The sequence below is a fragment of the Primulina tabacum genome, chromosome 5, assembly GCF_025594145.1.
Source record: "Primulina tabacum isolate GXHZ01 chromosome 5, ASM2559414v2, whole genome shotgun sequence".
NCBI lineage: Eukaryota > Viridiplantae > Streptophyta > Magnoliopsida > Lamiales > Gesneriaceae > Primulina > Primulina tabacum.
Window position 1 is genome coordinate 11772904 of NC_134554.1, and position 20963 is coordinate 11793866.

The 20963-nt window shown below is 34.8% G+C and overlaps 5 protein-coding genes across 6 annotated transcripts; 3 read left to right on the forward strand and 2 right to left on the reverse strand.

Annotated features, from left to right (window-relative positions):
• Nucleotides 1–2083: 2083 nt before the first annotated feature.
• Nucleotides 2084–2728, forward strand: LOC142544773 (protein SMALL AUXIN UP-REGULATED RNA 9-like). The gene has a single exon (XM_075651811.1). It carries the CDS (start codon nucleotides 2323–2325, stop codon nucleotides 2617–2619), a length of 297 nt encoding a protein of 98 aa, XP_075507926.1. The 5' UTR covers nucleotides 2084–2322; the 3' UTR covers nucleotides 2620–2728.
• Nucleotides 2729–3553: 825 nt separating this feature from the next.
• LOC142546582 (peptide methionine sulfoxide reductase A5) lies at nucleotides 3554–5941 on the forward strand. Its single transcript, XM_075654368.1, has 4 exons — nucleotides 3554–3901; nucleotides 4812–4924; nucleotides 5031–5175; nucleotides 5458–5941. Exons 1-4 carry the CDS (start codon nucleotides 3614–3616, stop codon nucleotides 5653–5655), a joined length of 744 nt encoding a protein of 247 aa, XP_075510483.1. The 5' UTR covers nucleotides 3554–3613; the 3' UTR covers nucleotides 5656–5941.
• Nucleotides 5942–6763: 822 nt separating this feature from the next.
• LOC142546583 (peptidyl-prolyl cis-trans isomerase Pin1) lies at nucleotides 6764–9169 on the forward strand. The gene is made up of 2 exons (XM_075654369.1): nucleotides 6764–7147; nucleotides 8784–9169. The coding sequence occupies exons 1-2, from the start codon at nucleotides 6802–6804 to the stop codon at nucleotides 8906–8908; spliced, it is 471 nt and encodes a 156-aa protein (XP_075510484.1). The 5' UTR covers nucleotides 6764–6801; the 3' UTR covers nucleotides 8909–9169.
• A 746-nt stretch (nucleotides 9170–9915) lies between these two features.
• On the reverse strand, nucleotides 9916–14147 carry LOC142544774 (zinc finger CCCH domain-containing protein 45-like). Its single transcript, XM_075651812.1, has 4 exons — nucleotides 13941–14147; nucleotides 12244–12402; nucleotides 12025–12149; nucleotides 9916–11926 (listed from the first exon to the last, which is right to left on the reverse strand). The coding sequence occupies exons 1-4, from the start codon at nucleotides 13986–13988 to the stop codon at nucleotides 10537–10539; spliced, it is 1722 nt and encodes a 573-aa protein (XP_075507927.1). The 5' UTR covers nucleotides 13989–14147; the 3' UTR covers nucleotides 9916–10536.
• Nucleotides 14148–17059: 2912 nt separating this feature from the next.
• On the reverse strand, nucleotides 17060–19448 carry LOC142546584 (trihelix transcription factor DF1-like). 2 transcript variants are annotated; one of them, XM_075654371.1, is made up of 2 exons: nucleotides 19032–19448; nucleotides 17060–18420 (listed from the first exon to the last, which is right to left on the reverse strand). In XM_075654371.1, exons 1-2 carry the CDS (start codon nucleotides 19292–19294, stop codon nucleotides 17178–17180), a joined length of 1506 nt encoding a protein of 501 aa, XP_075510486.1. In that variant the 5' UTR covers nucleotides 19295–19448; the 3' UTR covers nucleotides 17060–17177. The 2 variants fall into 2 exon arrangements, with proteins under 2 accessions (XP_075510486.1, XP_075510487.1); XM_075654372.1 differs by having other exon boundaries at nucleotides 17060–18408; nucleotides 19032–19446.
• Nucleotides 19449–20963: the final 1515 nt, after the last annotated feature.

The window sequence follows — 20963 nt, forward strand, 5'->3', positions numbered from 1 at the left end:
TGAGCAACTAATTTGAACCGTACTGTCTGTTTCTCATTTTGGCCCCATTGACAAAAATACATAATTATCTTTTTCCCCCCTCCTTTCCGACCGAGAATCAACCTTTTTGCAACAAATTTCGGCACCATTGCAGGATTTTAAAAACTTTGTCCAATTAAGTACATCTTCGGTCCAATCTATTAAACAAATGTTGCTCAAAGTAGTGTAGATTTTACCTTGAACATTTTGTTCTTTCTGTGTCAAGCTGACTCGAAATTCGTAATCCAAACTCAAATATGTTCGAACTCAAGCCCGAATTATATTGTTTGATAGTTCTCTGACCACTTGTAAATCTTGATATTTTATTAATACGATATAATATAGATATATATTAAATTAATAGATTTTGAGTTTTTCGAGTATTTAATTTTGAATAATAGTTCGAATAGTATACAGACATGTTCAAATCTCTTGACTCGAACTCGAACTCAAATTCAAACTCGAGATCTGATTCGAACCGAACTCAAACCAAAAATTTATAATTTCAAATCAATCTCATGTTCGAATATATCTACTTCGAGCCGTAAAGTTTTCTTCATACTAAGGTATTGTCCCATATCCTGGTTGGAAAGCTATTTGTATACTTCAATATTTTTATCCAACATTTACCCTCCATCAAGCTCTGTAATAAATACTCAGTCGAATATTTTATGCTCAAGCCAAAATCATGACCACCAATTATATGTGAATAGAAGAACGCACAAAACGCATAAAAACACCAAATAATTTAGCGAGTGCTAAGCTTGTTTTTCAAATCCACATGTAAACATCAAACATGTGATTTAGATTAAAGAAACATGACTGATTATTCTCTTTTAAAAAAATGAATTATTTTATAATACTTCGTTTCGAAACAAGCCACTCGACCAATTGAAATCTGTTTCCCTATAATTCTTTTTGTCCTCTTTTTTGACATTGATATGGATAGGTCATGGCCATCATTATCGTACATAAAAATATTCCATAAGTTTTCGTACTTTTCTGGACATTCTCCTAATCAATGGAAATATCTTTAATTAGCCGTGTGAGTAAATGAAAGGGGAGATGTTTCTGAGTGCAATGTCCTTTGAAGTAGTTCTGTCTCCATACATCGGCAATTAATCCGAGCAAGAGTAACATGCAGACACGTGATGAGTTCTGAATATGGTGTCGTTTTCGTTTATAAATTTTCTCATTTCTACATATGAACCCAGCTTCATAATAAGACAAGGAGAATATTCCGAGCAAGAGTTTCACCATCCATACGAAAATCTTGATCCATTATTGTATATATACTCGTCAAGTTTGGGTGATATCTATGACTTATGATATTGGTGTAACTTGATTGCATGGTTGAATGAATCATCAGGCAAAATGAGTAAGTAACAAGGCAACTCTGAACTCCAAAGAACATCGGAAACAAGAACATCAGAATAATATGAAATTCTGTTTAGTTAATTTTCGCACTACACCTCTTCATGTTGGTTTGGCAAATGGCACTTTCACCGTCTAGTCTTCTAGCTTAGTAAATTTATCATGCTATTATTATCTTTCTTATCACATATCATTGGGTCGAATTATAATATCGAATTATTGAAAACAAGAAGAGCAACAATAATGCATCAAACTCTTAGAACATGATACTTAAAGAATTTATTTTGAAATTAAATCGTTGACAGAATAATTCATGTCGATGATAAAAAAAATTAAAAATAAATCGATAATAGTCTTGTATGCTTACCCCCAACACTAATAATAAATTGATAAATGATGCCCATCAAAGGGTGTCCAATTTTAGCAGAATAAGTGAGCATTTGTTCAATCGTCATTACTTCGATTCCCTCTGCCAATACTTTTTCGGGCAAGTCTTTCGCACACTATTTGCTCAGTGCGGTTTATTTAGCTAACATGATTTGCACGCTACTGCGTTAGCATGAATGTTTATCATGTGCGCGCCGGAAAAGTGATGGTTGGAAGTTCCATGATCATAAAATAAAAGTCAATAGATCATTAATTGGTTGTACGTGTGCCAAGGAGGGAGAAGAACTGGTCCTGTTGTCCTAATGTCTTGAGGAGAAGTAACAATAATGTAGGACACATATCAAGAGAGAAATGAACCTGTAACATCTGAACTCCTACACTACACATGTATTTGTTCTTCCACCTCTTTCTCTCACGCGCACACGAATAAATATAAATATACATACAAAGTACTTGTCCCCCCACATTCACAAATATATCCTTAATCTCAACAGATTAAGCCATTTTTCTTCTTATTATTCTTTGGTGCTGAGTAACCGAGTGATGGGACTCAGGAAAACAAACAAGTCCTGCCCTCAAAATTCAGCACAACTCAAGCAAATTGTCAAAAACTGTTCCAATTTTGGCAAGAGATGTGACGTTCCTAAAGGTCATTTCGTGGTCTACGTGGGCGAAAACAGGGCCCGGTACATAGTTCCCATCACGTTTTTGGGGTGCCCCGAGTTTCAAAATCTGCTTCTCCGGGCAGAAGAAGAGTTCGGATTCGAACACCCTGCTGGACTTACCATCCCTTGTGATGAACAAGAGTTTTGCTCTTTGATTTCCATGAAAGATGAGTGACGTTTTGAATTGGAAGTGCCGTCATTTATTGAAACTACATGTATGCTCGAGTGTCACCTTAATTGCATTATCTTTTACTATTAGATTTTCAATTGTATCACGAACCGTTATTTTCTCGTATCTATCCTGAACCAATTTGAATTTTGAAGTATTTATGTATCGCGGAACCAAATATTTGTAAAATTGGTTGCTTTTAGCTTTTCATTTCAAATTAAGTTATTTATATATCAAAACTGTTCTTATGATCATAATGGTAAAGCAACGGACAAGAAATATTTTTACTCATTTCAAGAAAATGGTCGTATCTCATCTTTTGACAATCATTATTTTTCATAGATAGTGTTGCGTACAAAACTCCACATTGGCGAACTTCAGATATGGTAACAGTGAGCAGAGACAAGACGAGGGGCCGATACACAAAAATTTTAATTTTTGGATTTGACCCAGACGCCCCGACCCATTGCTTATAAATCAGTCGAACATATTAATAATACAAGGCAAACTGATATAAAATATAAAGAAAAAACATTAAAACACTATCGAGCAGAGTCATGGATTATATCAAATAATGTATGTTTATTTGTTTTTGTTGGCTAATTAATAAGAGTAACTTTATGTGAGAGAGTCTCGCAGATTTATATTTGTTAGACGAGTTGAATCGATCATTATTTACGACAAAAAAATATTTTTAACGTAATATTTTTCATAAACTGGGTCGAGTTGAAGATTCGTATCACAAAATTAATCTGTAATATTAATTTGTTTAAAACATACCATAGTTTGAAATATCTCAAAAGCTTTTGTGAAATTAAAATATTATTTTTTTATCAAAAATATGATTTTCATGATAATAATTATAATCGAATCATTTTGTTCGCACATAAAATTTTGTGACGTCGGGGTATATCTCCGAAAATATTAATATTTGAGGGATTAATTGAAATTTTGTTCGGCTCCTTTCTTCAGTTTTTTTCACTGCTCGATTTCTCATTCGATGATTGGGGCAAGAATGAATCTTGTGTCGGTTCACCTTGTGGCCGTCATCCTATTGTCGATAAGCTCAGTTCTGAGCATCAGGTTTCCGGATCGGGTACCTGCAAACCCGACTGAAGGATCGGATCTGCCACTTAGGACAGCGGTTTTCGCACTCGGAAGCTTCTGGAGGTCCGAAGCGTCGTTCGGATGCTTGCATGGCGTCGTGCACACCGCTGCTGGTTACTGCGGCGGATCCAAATCCAACCCGGAATACCGGAGCTTGGGAGATCACGCCGAGTGTGTGCAGGTTATTTTTCCTCGATCCGTTGTCGATTTAAATATTGCCTGCGAGCTTTGTTGTCAGCTGGAATCGTTCGAATGAATTAGTATATTTGCTTGTTGATTAGAATGTATATATGTGTTACTAGTTTAGTTTGTGGAAATTGATGAGATAGAAAACCGAGAGCTAGAAGAAGGGTTGCCATGTATTTTTTGAATTATCTGTTAGTAAAAATATGCTACACTTGTCATTGGATCATGCTAAAATGATTTGGTTTGGTGCTAAGAGGCATTATCAGAAAATATGAGGAGGTGCATTTAGAATTTTGAATGACTGTGAGATGGCTTGGCTCTCACTGAGAGGGACATAAGAGAAATTATTGATTTCAGGGGATTTTTCAGTGGGCAAGATTTTGAATGTTATCAAGAATACAACCAACATGGGATTTTCATTGGCAGCGAAGCACTCAAACTGAAAATGCTTGCTGTGCATGTTAGTTTCTTTAAAATATGGATTTTTCCTTGATGCATCCCTGGTTTGAGATTTCCACTCTCTCCGGATGCTCAAGATTCAAGACACGGCTTTTATCCTCGTCAAAATTTACTTGTGCGGAATGTTTGATGTTTGCCCATTTTTCTTGAATTGTCTTGATGCCTTTGGGTAGCGGTCAACTGGCAAATATTTTACAGCCTGTGGGTATATATTGAATTATTTAAATCTTTAATTGGTGCTGAAACTGCATTCTTTGTTGGGAGAGTACGCCAATGTGAACCTGTGATCTCAATGAGGTGCGAGACTTCTCGTTGACATTTAAGGAACTTCCTCATGTTTCATATTTGTTGTGATTCTGAAGCACTCTGTATTTAGGTTTTCATGCTACGACTTTGTAACTAAGCTTAGTTCTTGTAATAGTTACTCTTCCATCCGTACCGTGCAGATAGAATACGATCAAAGAGTTATAACTTTCAGACAATTACTAGAGGTATTCTGGGCGAGTCATGATTCTAGGCAAGTATTTGGTCAAGGTCCTGACGTTGGAAATCAATACAGGTATTAGTTTACTTTCCTTCAGCCTTTGTCGTGTATAATAGTCAACTCAAAACTTTTCACTAAGAAGGCCTGAGCTCTTACATTCCCAAGCATCTTACCTGAGCAGGTCTATAATCTTTACAAATGGAACTGAAGAATCCAGGCTTGCTGCTTTCAGCAAAGAAAAGGAGCAAACAAGGTCAAAAGATAGTGTTGTTACCACCCAAATTCAACAACTAGGAACATTTTATCGTGCAGAAGCTGAACATCAGGTTTTTTATTGTTTCTTTTCTGTTTAATCTTTAAGTTTGAAGAATTCTTGATGATAACCTCAGTGGTCATTTATATTCTCGTAACCATGAAAAGAAATACTGCTGGGCTTTGTATGGTAAAAGGGATTGTATACAAATCTGAAATTCATGCTACTGCGATCGTGCATTTACTTGCTATATTCTCTGTTATTCAAGTTGTGGTGCTTGTTTGGTTCTTCCTTAGCATTCAGCGCTCTCTTAGATCAGGGGCTAACGACTAGCTCTTAACATTCCTATCTGCAGAAATTCGAGCTCAAGTTAAATCCATTTCTTCTTCAATTGATTGGGAACTTACCGGAAGAAGAGCTTGAGATGTCTGTCCTGGCGACGAAGCTGAATGGATATGCGGCTGAACTTTGTCCACCCAGGATACAAAAGCAGATAGATTCAAAGATCAGCGAAATTGTGCGAAAAGGGTGGCCCATTCTTAGGGAAATTTAGTTACAAAGTCTGTGTTCTTTTCGACACAAGATGCTGTTGGGAGATCATTCGCGAGCTTATTCGTTTCTTGAGGAGCTGACATAGCTGTGAATGATTTTCTCGAGCTTTGTGGTTGAAAACAACACATATTTGTACTGGACTAGAGGTACTCGAACTGGCAACTGGAATATCTTCTTTTCTACTGGACCATTGATAATTCATTTGTAATTTGTGAACTTGGATTAGTTACTGGCCTAACCACCGATGTTTCAATTCGTAAATACACAGTTACATCTATTTCTTGTTAGATTTCGCAGTTTTAACGGACTTTTTAACAGTAAGGGGAAAACAGAGTCATAAATATCCTTTGATGAATTATTTATCAACGGACTCTAAGGGATGTTGGCTTCAGTTGCTTGTTTTCCCTTTCTTTTTGTAGAATATTAGAATATTTTGATATTCGAGGTATGAAGAAAATAAATGTCCTTGATGAATTTTCGTTTGCCTCGTAGTCAAGACCTAAATGGATATTTTTTGAAAGAGTCGCAGACTAAAATGAAGACCCCTTTCAAAAAAAATTGGAAAAAAATGAAGGCCCAAACCAAAAAAGTAGAGAACTATTACGAGAAAATAAGATATATTTTGATTTTTTTATTTTTTTGAAATAGAGTTGCTATACTCAGATGTTGAATAATATATTTTGGTTTAATATAATATAAATAATAATAAAAAAATTAATGGGAAAAAGTTGAACGGAAAGCAAATAGTTATGCTGAAGACAAAAAACAAAAGGCATTGCACCCACACTTTCTATATATATAAAAAAAATAATCAAAAACATCATATGGAAAATTAATAATATTTTAAACTTTGTGTTTTTAAAAATCAGCCATAAAATTTCATACCAGAAACGTAGATGAGTCTGGGTTTTTATAACATAAAAGTTAAATATGTTTATTTTTTTAATAAAAAGTGTATTAGCATATTAATATATTTTTAGACAATTTTATGTGGTTTAGTTTTTTAACGGGAGATGCACCATAAAAAAAGATGTAAAAAATTTATTTGTATATTTCTTTTTTTAAAAAAAAAATTATTTGTATTTGGATATGGTTGGAACAAAAATCACGCACATAAAAATGGTCAGCACACAAACGGACTGAACAAATGAATGAAACGGGCAGAACAGATTCTGATCCTCGGAAGAGGAAGAAACCAGGCGACCAAACCGACCATCGCCACCACAAGCACGGCGCAAATAGCAGTAAGAAGACCAAACTGCCCTCATCGGAGAAAGTGAAGGCATCGCACATACTCATAAAGCACCAGGGTTCCCGCCGCAAGGCCTCCTGGAAGGACCCCGATGGCACTCTCATCTCCGCCACCACCCGAGACGATGCCGTTTCGCAGCTACAGGACCTCCGCCGAGACATCCTCTCCGGTGATGCTTCCTTCCGGGACCTCGCTTCGCGTCACTCCCACTGCAGCTCCGCCAAGCGCGGAGGAGATCTCGGTCCGTCCCAATCATCCAAATCTGCTGTTTTTTTTACTACTTTAATTTATACCGATTTCATGATTTTGATTAATTTAGTTATACTACTCAAGGAGGAACTTAAGCTGTAGAAATATCTTGAGACTGCTGTTAGATTTTTTTTTTTTTTAGAGATCGTACTTGATATGAAACTCTTTAGACCCAAATCGTGGTTCTGTAATTTTAGGGCTTAAATTTCATTCAATCAATGTGATAATGAACAGGAAAGCGATGGCCTTTCGTGAAAGTAATAGAAATAATCGCTGGAAATTGAGAATGATATGATATAAGTGTGAATGGTTGGGGTAGGATCTAATGCCTCTGCAGGTACGGCATTCAAAAGTGTTTCTGTTCGAATCCTGAACATCAAAACTAGTTGATGTACATGTTTCCATTCCGATCAAACTTTCCACTTTCCTGCAGAGTCAGTTTGAAACAATTTCTTTTATGTTCATTTCAATTGTCACTACATTTCAAGCTCTTGCCGGAAAAAGATAATAGAAATCTTATTGAGTTAGACAAGTGGATCTAAATGTGTGTTTGTTTGTTGTTCAAGGATCATTAGAAGTCAAATAGTGATTGTTTCAGATCATGTTGGCTTGCCCACAACGATGGTCTCTCATCCAATAAGCTGAGGGAATACCAAAATTTTTTACCCTCTTTGGAATGCTTAGAAATTCTTTGAGAACTATTTCTACATTGTGTTGCGACTTTGGTTGTGAAGGATGGATATGGGAATGGTGGATTTCAAAACATCGATAGAAATCAACTCAAGTTGCTTTGATCATTTCCAAATTCTGGATTTCAAATCTTTAAGTTATAAAGTAATCTAGGGCTCAAATTAAATCCTCTAATCCAAAATGCTAGCTTAGAGTACAAGGAGCATGCTAGCTCATGCAAACGCTTCTGAAGCCTCAGCTAACTAACAAAAAATATTTAGCAGTGATTTTGGTGGTTATATAGTTCTGGATGGGCATTTAGAGTTTGGTGGTCTAAATTATTGTTCAACTGTAGATTGGTGGGAGGGTTCGGATAAGAATAATTTAAACTATACTGCTTGTTTGAAGCTGAAGCATTGCAAACAGCACCATCTACTGTAGAGACATGCTGTGGGCCATTATTTAACATGTGAGTTCAGTTCACTGTATTCTCGTCCGTCGATGTTTTAAAATTTAGTACTGTTTTTGGCCATGATCAAACCAAAGTTTCATTACATGATGAAAACCGTGAATTCTTAGGAGACCCTAGAGCTTTATTTGGATTGTGGAATATGAACTTCATGAATTTAAAATTTATCGTCCAAATTCAACATATATGCTTGGCTATATGGAAAGAACATTGAGAATTTGAAATATATTACTTAAATTCAATACATTTGTGAGCCAACTTTTGGACCATCTGGAATTCCTAGAAGAAGTCATTTAAAACCCTTGACCTTAATTCCAAATCCGTCAGTCAAATCAAAAGCAGTCTAAATGATTCGAAATTGATCGGTGAGTTTTTTTCGATGAGTTTTTTTTGTGAATCTTACATGGACTAAACCTGTGACTTAATCAGGTTGAAGAAGCGTTAATGGTGTTTTTTTGACTGATTTCTTGAAATATGTTATCAATCGCAGGACCTTTTGGAAGGGGTCAAATGCAGAAGCCTTTTGAAGAAGCAACATTTGCTCTAAAAATTGGTGAGATAAGTGACATTGTAGACACTGACAGTGGAGTTCATATCATAAAGAGAACGGGTTGATTCGCAACCCTACCCTTCCGATCAGCAGATCTCCTTATTCGAAATCACCAGTGATCCATCATTTACTGTGATTGCTTATAGCCGTATATTCGGAGTTACAATTATTTGCTTATTTGCTAAACATGTGTCATTTTTTTTCTCATTTGTAAAATGAATGCAGCTGATAAGGATCATAAAAGTTGGTGTGTTCAAAAGTCTCAGAAGAATTTGTACCATGCAGTTTATTTATGAAGATTGTTCTACTGCTGTGTTGGATCTGTATGTATTGTATGCTTTGTTAAATTTAGATTTAGATTTAGATTTAGTGCATGCTTCTTATAACGTAAAATACTTCTTTAATATTTATTTAGTAAATTTTTTACCTAAGATCAGTGGAGTTGCAAAATATAAGTTTAAATTTATGATTCATTCTGGAACTCTTGTTTCACCTATTTGTCTTAATAGTTTAGAATTACATCCTTTTATCTCATCTAAATGATTGACGGCATTATTTTACGGATGTAGACACTCTTGACTTTGTTTTGTTTTTAGAGGAAAATTCAACATCATTTAAATCGAAAGGATAACAGAGAGTACATTTTCTGACAGAAGAAGAGGGATAGCATCCTGAAGATCTATATTCTTCCTACTTTGATGAGTTAATATATGTGCAACTTGGTTTGCTGTCCTTGAGACATGACAAAATGTGTGAACGTTTGTAATAACCAATAGCCGTACGACTCGTCCTGCCGATATTTTTGTGCGTGTACAATCTAAATTTATTTGACAGGTGTTTTGGTAATTAAGGAAAAGAAACAAAAGAAAATAAAAGAAAAGAAAATAATAGATTTGGAAGTGTAAACTTTTGAAAAAAATATAGGAACAAAAAAGAAGATGAAAACATACGGAAGAATCGTTTAAAAAGTTAACCTAATTAGAAAGTTTTTTTTTTATATAACCTTATTTGATTTTAGGGAAAGGATCATCCTTCTCATTGAAACATTAGAATATATTTTTGACGTCTCCCATATTTAGGAGAGGTGATGCCACTTGACCTAGAGGTCGGTGGCGAACCATCAGAATATTGGATCCATCGATGTTTTGAGTCAAATTGCATTATCGTGGATCATTAAACCAACCATGCAAGCCGAGGGACAAAATAGTCATTGTGAGGATTGAAAGTCAAACAAGAGACAATGCATGTATGTCAGATTCATATTTATGAATATATATGACAATTTTTATTCAAACTCAAAAAGAAAAAAAAAAAACATGACGATTTACCGATTGATTTTAAATAAGCATCTCTCTTTTCTCGCCCCATTTTTGCCTGTTTTTAAATGAAAGGATTGCAGATAAAAATATTCCACATATTTCCGATTTCCATTCTCTAACTTGTTATAGATATTAATAATTGTATTTACTAAGATTCACTCTCGACACTAGAATTTTGGCTCGTTGGATAAAGGTTGAAAAACTGAGCGTCCAATCCGCCGCAGAAGCACTAGATATCATCGTCCTATGCGAATATGGATTCATCCAAAGATCCAAGTTAAAACGAAGTACCACCAAAAGAAAATTTACTACCACCATAGAGTTATGGAAAAAGGTTGGAGGGTAAACTGTTTTAGCTTCAGAAGAAGCCTTTTTTAAAATCTCTGTTTCTGACTTAAGTTCATCTTGTTAGCGACCGGACCTTCCTGGACTCCATTAGCCATCCACCGTCTAGACATAGCGTGCGTGTATTGGCAACTGGAACCTTTACGACACCCATTGGGACTATTGAAGAACATGCAAGGCTTCTGAAAAGTAGGATTTATTTGTAATGGATTTGTGTGTTGTGCCAATTCTAGTTCATGCAAATGATTAGATGGTTGCCCATATTTTGGGAGCTTGTCCTCGTTTCTTACATGGTTTTCTCCATGCTGTTTAATTAGTGATTTGCAGTAGTTGATATCCTGCACTGGAGAGGGTAATCTATTCATAGATGGAAAAGGGCAAGCATGAAATGTACCGCTTGAAGTGAAATTCGACTGCAAGGGAGAAGGCATGGAAGGGTTTAATCCCAGGCAGGGCTTTAACCCAGCATGATCAAGGGCTCGATATCCATCAGTCGTACAGTGCTCATATGGTCTCCAGGTGGAAGAAAATGGAGGTGGAGAAGATACCGGCTTTATCCCAGCGAAAAAAGGCGGTAGATGTTGTTTAACCATTGGCTTATTTGCTGCTTCCAAATTCGGTTTCGAGAATGAAGGATAAAGAGGCGGAGCAGCATTAGCTACTCCGTATTGGTTAATCAGTCTCGCATGTTGATTCTCATTATAACTCAGGATTGGAGCAGTTAGAGGTCTGGGTTCGTTTGTACCTGTAGCACTGTGGGTTCTCGAATTAACAATCGCAGGCTCTCTGGCTTCATTCGTCGAGTCCTGAATCAGGAGAGAATGAGAATCGGATCTTAGTGGTGCGGGACTCCAACCAAGGTCACTGGCTGATTCTTTCATGGGAATAAGTTGATTCATTGCCATTGGCACGAAGGTGTTGACACCTGGATCAGGTGTTGAGTTTGATGACAGGGGATACGTAGCAGATTTCGGTCCAGATGGAAATCTGGATTCAGTATCGGCGCCAATTCTGGTTTCATTTATCAGTGTCTTCATCATTTCTGGGTTAGTAAGATATTTGATCAACAGTTCAGTGTCAAGCTCATGTTTACTTTCCATTACTGCAGAAACAGTAACGGCAGCACCAGCACCAGGACCAGCACTGGCAGCAACTGCCAGATCATTGCCTTCTAAACCATGCAATACGTTGAGAAGAGACTTTTTACCAGTTGGTGGATTCGGAGAAACAGAAGAGTCGCACCGAGAAAGGGTGCGGCTTTCAGAAGTTGAATGACAATTGAAAGTCTTCACAGGTGCTGATGTATTGAATGGCATTTCTATTGCTCCTGCTTCTTCAATAGGAACTATTGGGATTAGCGGAATTTGACTGTCGTCGTCGTCATCATGCTTACCTTCCATGCCCGGAGAGACCAAAGGGCTAGATGTAGATTCGGACAAATGGCAGAAACTTGTAAAATTGGGAAAAACTAAAAAAGTATAAGAACATATATTCAGATATATATTGAAATATTTTACCTGGGAGGTATGGCCGAGAGATGAGGATAAACTGCTTCAGTCACTGATGTCTCCCTACGCTTTTGAGCGTCTACCTCAAAACTTTCTTCACCACAGGCCACGTGCCATCCAGGATCCAAAACTAGCTGCTCACAGGACAGAATTACAAGTAGGATGTGATAGAATTGAATTCAGAAACAGGAAAGACCAGAGTAGCATTTCCAATTCCACCTGTCATACCTTGGGAGGGCATTTCCATTTAATCTGAAAATTGCCTGAAAGCATCTTTTCTGAAGGATTTGCTTTAAATGCAACATACCAGGCAAGATGATTCTTTGAACGTAAAGCATTAGAACTTGTCTTCTTTGATTTTACACCAAATTTTAAACGAAAATCTTCCTGCACACACTTCACCCGGTTAATGATAGAAATGGCTCTTTTTTAGCAGTTAAATAGAACACATGAAAGTCAAGAAAGATCATGAAATCTGAAATGCTTAAATAGACCATAAACTGTGTTAAATTTCTCAAAACCCATCTAATGGGTATGCTATCTTCAACTAAACAAGATCCCAACAGTAATATGATCCAGCAGCAAAAGGACATCCATTATCTGCCATTAATAAGCATATATTAAGAATATAGCCTTGTAGAAAAGAAAGGCTATATCCATTGCCAGATTAATGATTTGGACTATTTACCTATGATTTTTTCTCATGGGAACCCATACTAGAACTTAGACTAATCTCCCAAGGGCAAGCAAGTTTACTAGAATGTGTACACAATTACTCGAGCATTCTCCCCAAGTTCTAATCCCAGAAAATATATCTAATCAGTCAACCATATCAAGAGAGTGTGCACAATTCTTAGGATGTACTGCACATGTTAGTTGTAAACTCGACAATCATGCAAAGTAAAACAACCCAGATTGTCTTTACAAAAATGGAGCGAATTCGCAATTGTAGTCGCAATCCCCCATCTGGAATTGTTCATTGCCAGACTATATGATTAACCTTGGGGAGTTGGCTTTTACCTACCATTGTATGATACGATCACATTTAGCACAAAGACATTCAGTCAAAACTGGTAACATTTTCACATGTATGAATCACGAGCAAAACAATCTAATTAGGGGAGCTTACCAACCTCCGTTCAGGATATAAGATACGAAAAATACAACAACTCTACGACATCTCCCCAAAATTGGAGAAGTTCACACAAAGCCAGAGTGATTCAACACTCATGTTTATTATGTCAACTTAATTTACGACATATTTATCTCCAATCCTTTGGTAGAAATTCCTAGTTGACACTGGACACATCCGCAAAAAAAATTCGTTATGAATCATAAATCTTATGCTTACTTTAGCTTTTAACTCGTGTTTCTCGTTTTCTGGTTTCACATCCCTCTCGGTCTTCTATAAATACTCAACCAGACAGGTCCATGAAATTAATACAATACATTTTTCCGAAACGTGCACACGCGTCTTTTTTAGTATAGAATCTTTCGATTGCGTCATCTTACAGTTACCTTCATATGATCTTTACATTCAAAGCACCATTTATCATTTTCCCACTCCTGCTAGCTTATATTAAACAACTAGAACTCGGAGGACATCACATCTTTTTTTTTTTTAGTGACACCACCTTTCCTAAGTATGCATTGAATAATGAAGGACAAAAAACACAAAATTCTCTGGTCTTCTTTTCGTACAACTTAAACTAGTCAATCAAGTAACCATCATATTTTTTATTTTTAAAGAATCAACGCACTTATCACTTCAACTACAAAAACAGTAAAGCGTGATCATATTTACACCAAAACATGCAAACATACAATGAGATAAAGAATCCATCTGAACAAAATCAGACAGCAGAACTCAAAGTAAAACTGCATTCGCATGCTAGGGGAAAAAAAACGCAGCCAGCCGACCATACCTTGCGGAGATTGGCCGCCGCCGAAGCACGTGAAACATCGCCCTTCATTGATCAATACAAAGAACCATTCATCAAACTCTAAACAAATTCAGGAAAAAATAATCAACAAATACATATTCGGAAAACCCTATGAATGAAATAGAAACGATGCCACGTTTCGAAAGAATGTGTGTGTGCGTTTCCAGTTGGTTCTCACTACTCTGCAACAGCTCAGCATTTCCATACTCTCTTCGTTAAACTGACGTGGTCTTATCGATTAGAGTGTGGGGCATCCCAATTCTTACGTGGCGTTCAACCGGCAATATCTTTTAATAATAATAAAAATAAAAGAAAAAGGCAACTGTTCGATTGCCTTTTTGACAAAATAATGTGCGTTTGTTGTTAGAAAAATGTTTTCATTTTAAAATTTTCACGCATTCTTGTCATTTTTCGATTTAGTGATTGAAAAGTAATTTTAAAAAATTTATTTTTAAGAAACGCCTATTCAAAAAAGTAAATGTGATACGCTGGACGCGAAATATTTTCAAACATAGTCTCTTCATTTTCTTTTGACAAAAACTTAAATGAGATAGTCTCGCGGGTCGTATTTTGTGAGATGGATATCTTATTTGGGTCATCCATGAAAAAGTATTATTTTTTACACTAAGAGTATTACTTTTTATTATAAATATCGGTAGTATTGATCCGTCTCACAGATAAAGATTTGTGAGACCGTCTCGCAAGAAACCTACTCTTTTATTTTTGATACGGCTCAAATATACATAGTATAGTTTCCAAAATTAATATTATTATTTTTACTTTACTCATATCGTTACATACATTGATTTTCTTTCGATTAATTCTTTATCATATTAAAACCTTCGTCAAGTAAAGTTGAAACGGAAATTTCTTTCTAAAATTTACTTTCTTGATAATTTTTAACTTTTGTGTGAAAATATGTATAAGCTTACATATGAGATGGAGAGAGTACATATTTGAAAATGTTAATTTCATTTCTCCTACATTTCAAGTATTTGGAATTCACATCCATTGACGTATTATAATTTCACGGTTGATAAGAAGAATAAATGTAAAATACATAAAATACAGAGGAAATGAAATTTAAAACACATGTGCAATAAAGTAAATTCTATACTGCTATCTACGTTAGGAGTAAGCGTAGTATGGAAGAAGCCATGAAATAGAAATGGTCTCACATTTAGAGATAAAAGGATTTTTTCGAGTATTTTTTAAAATTCTCGAAATATTTCAGGATGGTATGAGATTATTATCTTCATCCCTAGAGTAATATGATTAATAAAATATTAATATTATTATTTTAAAAATATTAATATTAATATTATCACTAATAATAATACATTTTGTTTTGAGAAAATTCTCGAATCTACCCTCGTCTTGCCACATTTATAAATTTGAAACAGATATGGGGGCAGAGATGGAAAGTTGATCTTCGCGGTTTCGGATTCGGGGGAGATCGAGGCGGGCATGAGGGTGAAAATGAAATTTGGGGACGGGAATGGAGATGTCAAACTCGCCCCCACCTCTCCCTGTCCCGTCCCACTGTCGGATTCCCTATTTAGAAAAATATTGTTGAGAGAATATCAAAAAAAGCTAACACGTTCGCATGCGTGAAAAAAGAGAGAGAGAGAAGTTTCAAAAGATTAAAAAATTACATTTTTTGGGTAGATGATATTCATAGATCAAAAGAGGTAAATACAAAGTACAATCAGATTTTATTATAAAATAGGTTTCTTGTGAGACGATTTCACGAATCTTTATCTGTGAGACGGGTCAACTTACCGATATTCACAATAAAAAGTAATACTCTTAGCATAAAAAATAATATTTTTTCATGGATGACTCAAATAAGAAATTCGTCTCACAAAATACGATCCGATATACCGTCACTCACAATTTTTTGCCTTTATTATAATAATTGGTCAATGAATTCAAAGTTATTTAAATATATGTGTGTATATATATTATATTATAATAGAAAGCACTTTAAAATAACTATTATGATCGCTTCACAAATTGTAATTATCATATTTAATTTACTAATTATGTATTTGACGGCCAACAAAAGTAAGTAGATAATATATTTTTATAATTAATTAAATAAGTATTTTTAGATAATTATCTCAAATAAATTCAAAAAAAAAATTATAAAAATCTTATAGCCTTGTAGAATAATAAACAGTAAAAACAAAAATATACATGAAAAAGATTATGTCAAATTTCAAATTCTTAACAAAAAAATATTATACACGAAAAATATTATATAAACATTCAACGCGTATAAATGATAACTAGTTGTTTGTACGACATTGATTAAAATACTGCTCCAACATTAAGTATATGTAAAAAACTAGATTAAATAAATCATAAACTCGACTTCGACTGTAATCATTCATTCATCTGCTATCCAAGAACTATCTTCTTAGAAATTATTGTTGTATTCCCTCTCCCTATAGTTCTTAGGAGCTCGAGCATCAAAGAACTAATAAAAGCCGACGAACTCAAACACAGAGATGGCAAACTTGGTCCCAAATTAAACCCTCTCCGTTCTAGGCGAGTCAGGCCCCGTGAAGTGACTTGGACCCGGTGAAACGGGTCTATAATTGGATTCGGGCGGATCATGATATTCAGTGAACCGCTCCGAACTCGTCACGATATATATATATATACATATATCTATATACGGATACATTTATATTATTAACAATCTATCTATATTTTTTATTATTTTGAATAATAAATATTTTAATCTTTAATTTCAATTCATTATATTTTAGAATTTAAATAATTGTATTATATTATGATGTATATAATATGAAAATGTATAATTATGAAAAAAAATTGTTATTAATTGAATATAAATATTTTAACTTTGATATTATCTTTTTTTAAAATATTATTAATATAAAGAAGAAAAGTAATTTTGATAATTTATTATATTTCGAACATTTTATTGTGTAGTGAATACTATTAAAAAATTAAAATTTTCAACAATTAAAAATTTAGCGGGTCCAATCGCCAGATTACAGGTCAGATCTCGAGTTGGGCCAAATTCATCATACCGGCCCCGTTGTTTGACGACTGACACTGGTTGAATCAAATCGACCGCAGAACACAAAACCAATCACATATTACATTAAAACAACATCTATTACAATTTCGTGTTCTCGAGAGTTTTCCAAGAAAAAAGTTTTGTTCACTATCCAATTTGACACGTGCTCACTCCAATGGCGCTGAAGGGCAGTTAATGGCGGCATCTCCACTGCCATTACCTTCTTCAACTTCTTCATAGTTGTCTTGGTCTTGGTCTGGTTCATATTCTCCCAAAGATTGTTGTTGCCCTCCTATCATTTGCATCAGAATTTGCTCGGGTCTCATGTTAAAATCACCACTGCCCGATTTGTATTCTCCGTCCTTGGATTTATCTGCGTAAAGGGTATCGAGCATGCCGAAATACGGGCAAGTTTTCGAATACCCGGGCCTCTTCTTGTCACCGTATTTTACTCTTTTGTAATATTTATTTATGTTCTCCCATTTTTCTTTACACCTTTTGGCATTTCTACTGTAACCAAGCTTCTTCATGCATGTTGAGATATCCTCCCACAGCGTCCCTTTCGATCCGTTATCTTGGTACTTTGAGTCGAGATCGGTTTTTAGCATGATCAGAGCTTCAACTTCTGCTTTAGGCCATCGAGAAGAACTCATCTGAGTAGAAGTCTCGGTGGTGCCATTAACTAGTAAATCCACGGGTTCTTTCAATACAATCCCCTGTTTCTCGAAAGGTTGCTCAAACATTTTATCAAGATTGTCCGGAACCTGCACTGGCAGTTTAATGTGGCGCGATAACTTTTGCAAAAAAGCAAGAATGGCAGCGTCCTTTGCAGCAGAGATCGCCTTTTCTTTGGCCAAGAATTCCCTTTCCCTCTTCATTCTAGCCGCTTCTTGAACCTTCCACGCTTCTTCTCTCGCAGCACGATCCATTTCGATTTTTTCAATGACCTCCAAAAACTTTTTCTGCAAATCTTCTTGCCTTTCCAAAACTTCCCTCATCAAGCTCTGGAAATAGTCGGCTAATTTCCGCTTTTTCTTGACACTCCTCTCTGAATCTCTTCCTGAAGATAACGCGGTCGATGTGGAAACAGCCACAAACTCCGTGGAGCATGGCATGCTAAAATCTTGACAAGAACTCACTGGCTTTGCCGATATTTTTGCGTGAGTCGAAGTTGCATCTTTCTCCATCGGAGTAAAGTGTAATTGCTCCGAGGGAGCAGACAGAACTGAGCTTCCAGCTTGGAAAGACTCTAGCTGCTCATAGAACCGATAGTTCTTTCTTTTCCCACTATGTCGACTAGATCTTCCTGCCTTGGTTCTCTTGTGATGCTTATAGATGTTTTCAAATTTCTCCTTGCATTTCTTAGCATTTCGATTGTATCCAAGCTCACCTAATTTCCTGTCGTGATGACTACCAATTCACATTAAGCTTGTCCTAATTTAGTTTCAGATTCATCATTTAAAACGATCAGATTGGTAGAGGACAAGATTTCATAGACAAGAAAGCAACAACTACAAGGACTTCATTTTATTTCATTATAAATTATAAACCAATAACATGGGACAAACTCATTAAAACAAACATAAAAAATTCCCCATTTTTACATCTACTAAATTTAACCAAATTATTTTGTAATATACACGAAGCCAATCTCCATCACGAAATTTAGCATTCTTCCAAAATATTCAAATATAAACGCAAACATTCGTTACATTCTCCATTATCATTTCCAAAAAAAAATTATCTTCATCTTATTTTTATATGTTCAAACATACTCATTGTTTTTAATTCAAATTATTTCATAAAATTATTAATGATATTCTAAAAACACAAATGCATCAGAATCCTTGTACAATTTCCCCAACCACTTTTCCCAAAAATTTTGCTCAAATATTACCAAATGTATTAAACTTTTTCAAGATTGTGAGGATAACAATCTTGAAAATATTATTGTTTCAGGAAAAATTAACATTTCACAAGCATCATGGAACCCAGAATCAACATATTAAATCGAAATATACCTGGAAACTTCATCCCACAGAGAAGCTTTGAAAGTGGAGTCCCGAAACGCTTGATCCATATCGGACCTCATCTTTAACAAAGCCACAGTTTCCTCACGTGGCCACCGCTTGCTGCCTGAGCTCTGGCTACCCTCTTCCTCAGCACCACCCCCGCCGTCAAGTTCATCTCCAAACTCCAGCGCCACCCTATTGAAGGCTGACCATCGACCACGACCGCCGCTGCTGCCGTATGAATCTTCCAAGAAAGATGTACTATCCAGCATCACTTCACTGTTCTTGATTTTTTTTTTTTCACTTTTTACCACCTTAAAAAAAATTGGGAATGGATCCCCTGCTGTGGGTGTAAAACGATATCCTTTTATGTTTCATTCTCTCATTTTCAAACGTTTGATTTGTCCGCTTTTATTTTTTTTTCTTTCATACATTTTTTTAAAAATTACATCTTTTCTTGATCATTTACATGTTCAATTTTTTTCCTGATTTTTTGGCTGCTGAATTATTTATTTTGGAAGTAAAACATTAATTTTTTATTTATGTTTCCATATTGACTTATTTAATTGGTTGGTGTGTTATTATATAGTATGGAAATATACATTATAACAAGAAATAATTATATAAGAAAAATTGATAAGATAAAAAAAGTAGAAAAACTTTTTAAAAAAGAAAGAAAGAATTATAACGTACAAAAAAAGTCAAAAATGAAAACAAAAGGTCCAAAAAATGTAAAAAAAAAATTATGAAATAATTAAATAATATAAAAAAAGTCAAAGAAAAAGAAATTTAAAAATTGTGAAGCTCATCCCCTATTGTGGGGATGCGCACAGCAGGGGATACATTCGGAAAAAATTTATCCGTTTCGGGGAAAAACAATATTTGGTATATATTTTAAATTTGGTGATATTTTTATGGCAATTGTACTGACGACAGTAAAAATTTATCAATATTTATGAGATCGAATAAAAAACAATAAACTTCAATAAAAACCTCTACATGTCAATTTTGTTAAATAAATTTTTGACATGACTTGACATATGAAAAATATTATTTTTTAGATATAAATTATCATTATTTTTCATACAATATATGTTATAAAGAGATATTATGTAATATATGTTGATTTGAGTGAAAAATATAAATTTAATTTAATGTGCCAAATGTGTTGTGTTATATATGCTGATTTTAGTGAAAATTATTATTATTTATATTAAAATAGTATTTTTTCATACAAAATATGTACCGGAACCCTCGAACGGAACATAATAATGGTGATGTGATCTCGCATCTCTGTAAATTTTGTCAAAACTAGCAAGTTTTCTTCACTCCAGTAAAATAATTTAAACAGAGCATAAAAGACAAAAATTTGTGTGAGACGATTTCACGGGTCGTATTTTGTGAGACAGATCTCTTATTTTGGTCATCCATAAAAAATGCTAAAATATTAGTTTTAATTGTGAATATCGATAGTGTTGATCCGTCTCACAAATAAAGATTCGTGAGATCGTCTCACAAGATACCTACTCACCCTAAAATTATCAATTTTGATCCTTAAAACATCGATATGTTCGGTATTTTCTCCATTCAAGATATGTCGACTTCAAATGATTTCGAAAATGACATTGCAATTTTTTTTCAACTCGATTCAGATCACAGATACTTTTATCATCTGGTCGATCCCGACATCGTTTCAGGCCGTGGAAATGTTCAAGAAAACATCACATTTCAATATTAAGTTGTAATTATTTTCATTAATTAGGATTACTTTTTAGACAAAGTAATCATGGAATGGACCATATATCAGATATGACCGTCATCTATATTAGATTGTAATTATTTTCATTAATTTTTACTTAGACTGGAAAATCAATTAGTTCCCAACTATTTATTTATTTGAAAAATTATACGAAACTTTAAACTAGTGTCAATATTTAAGGT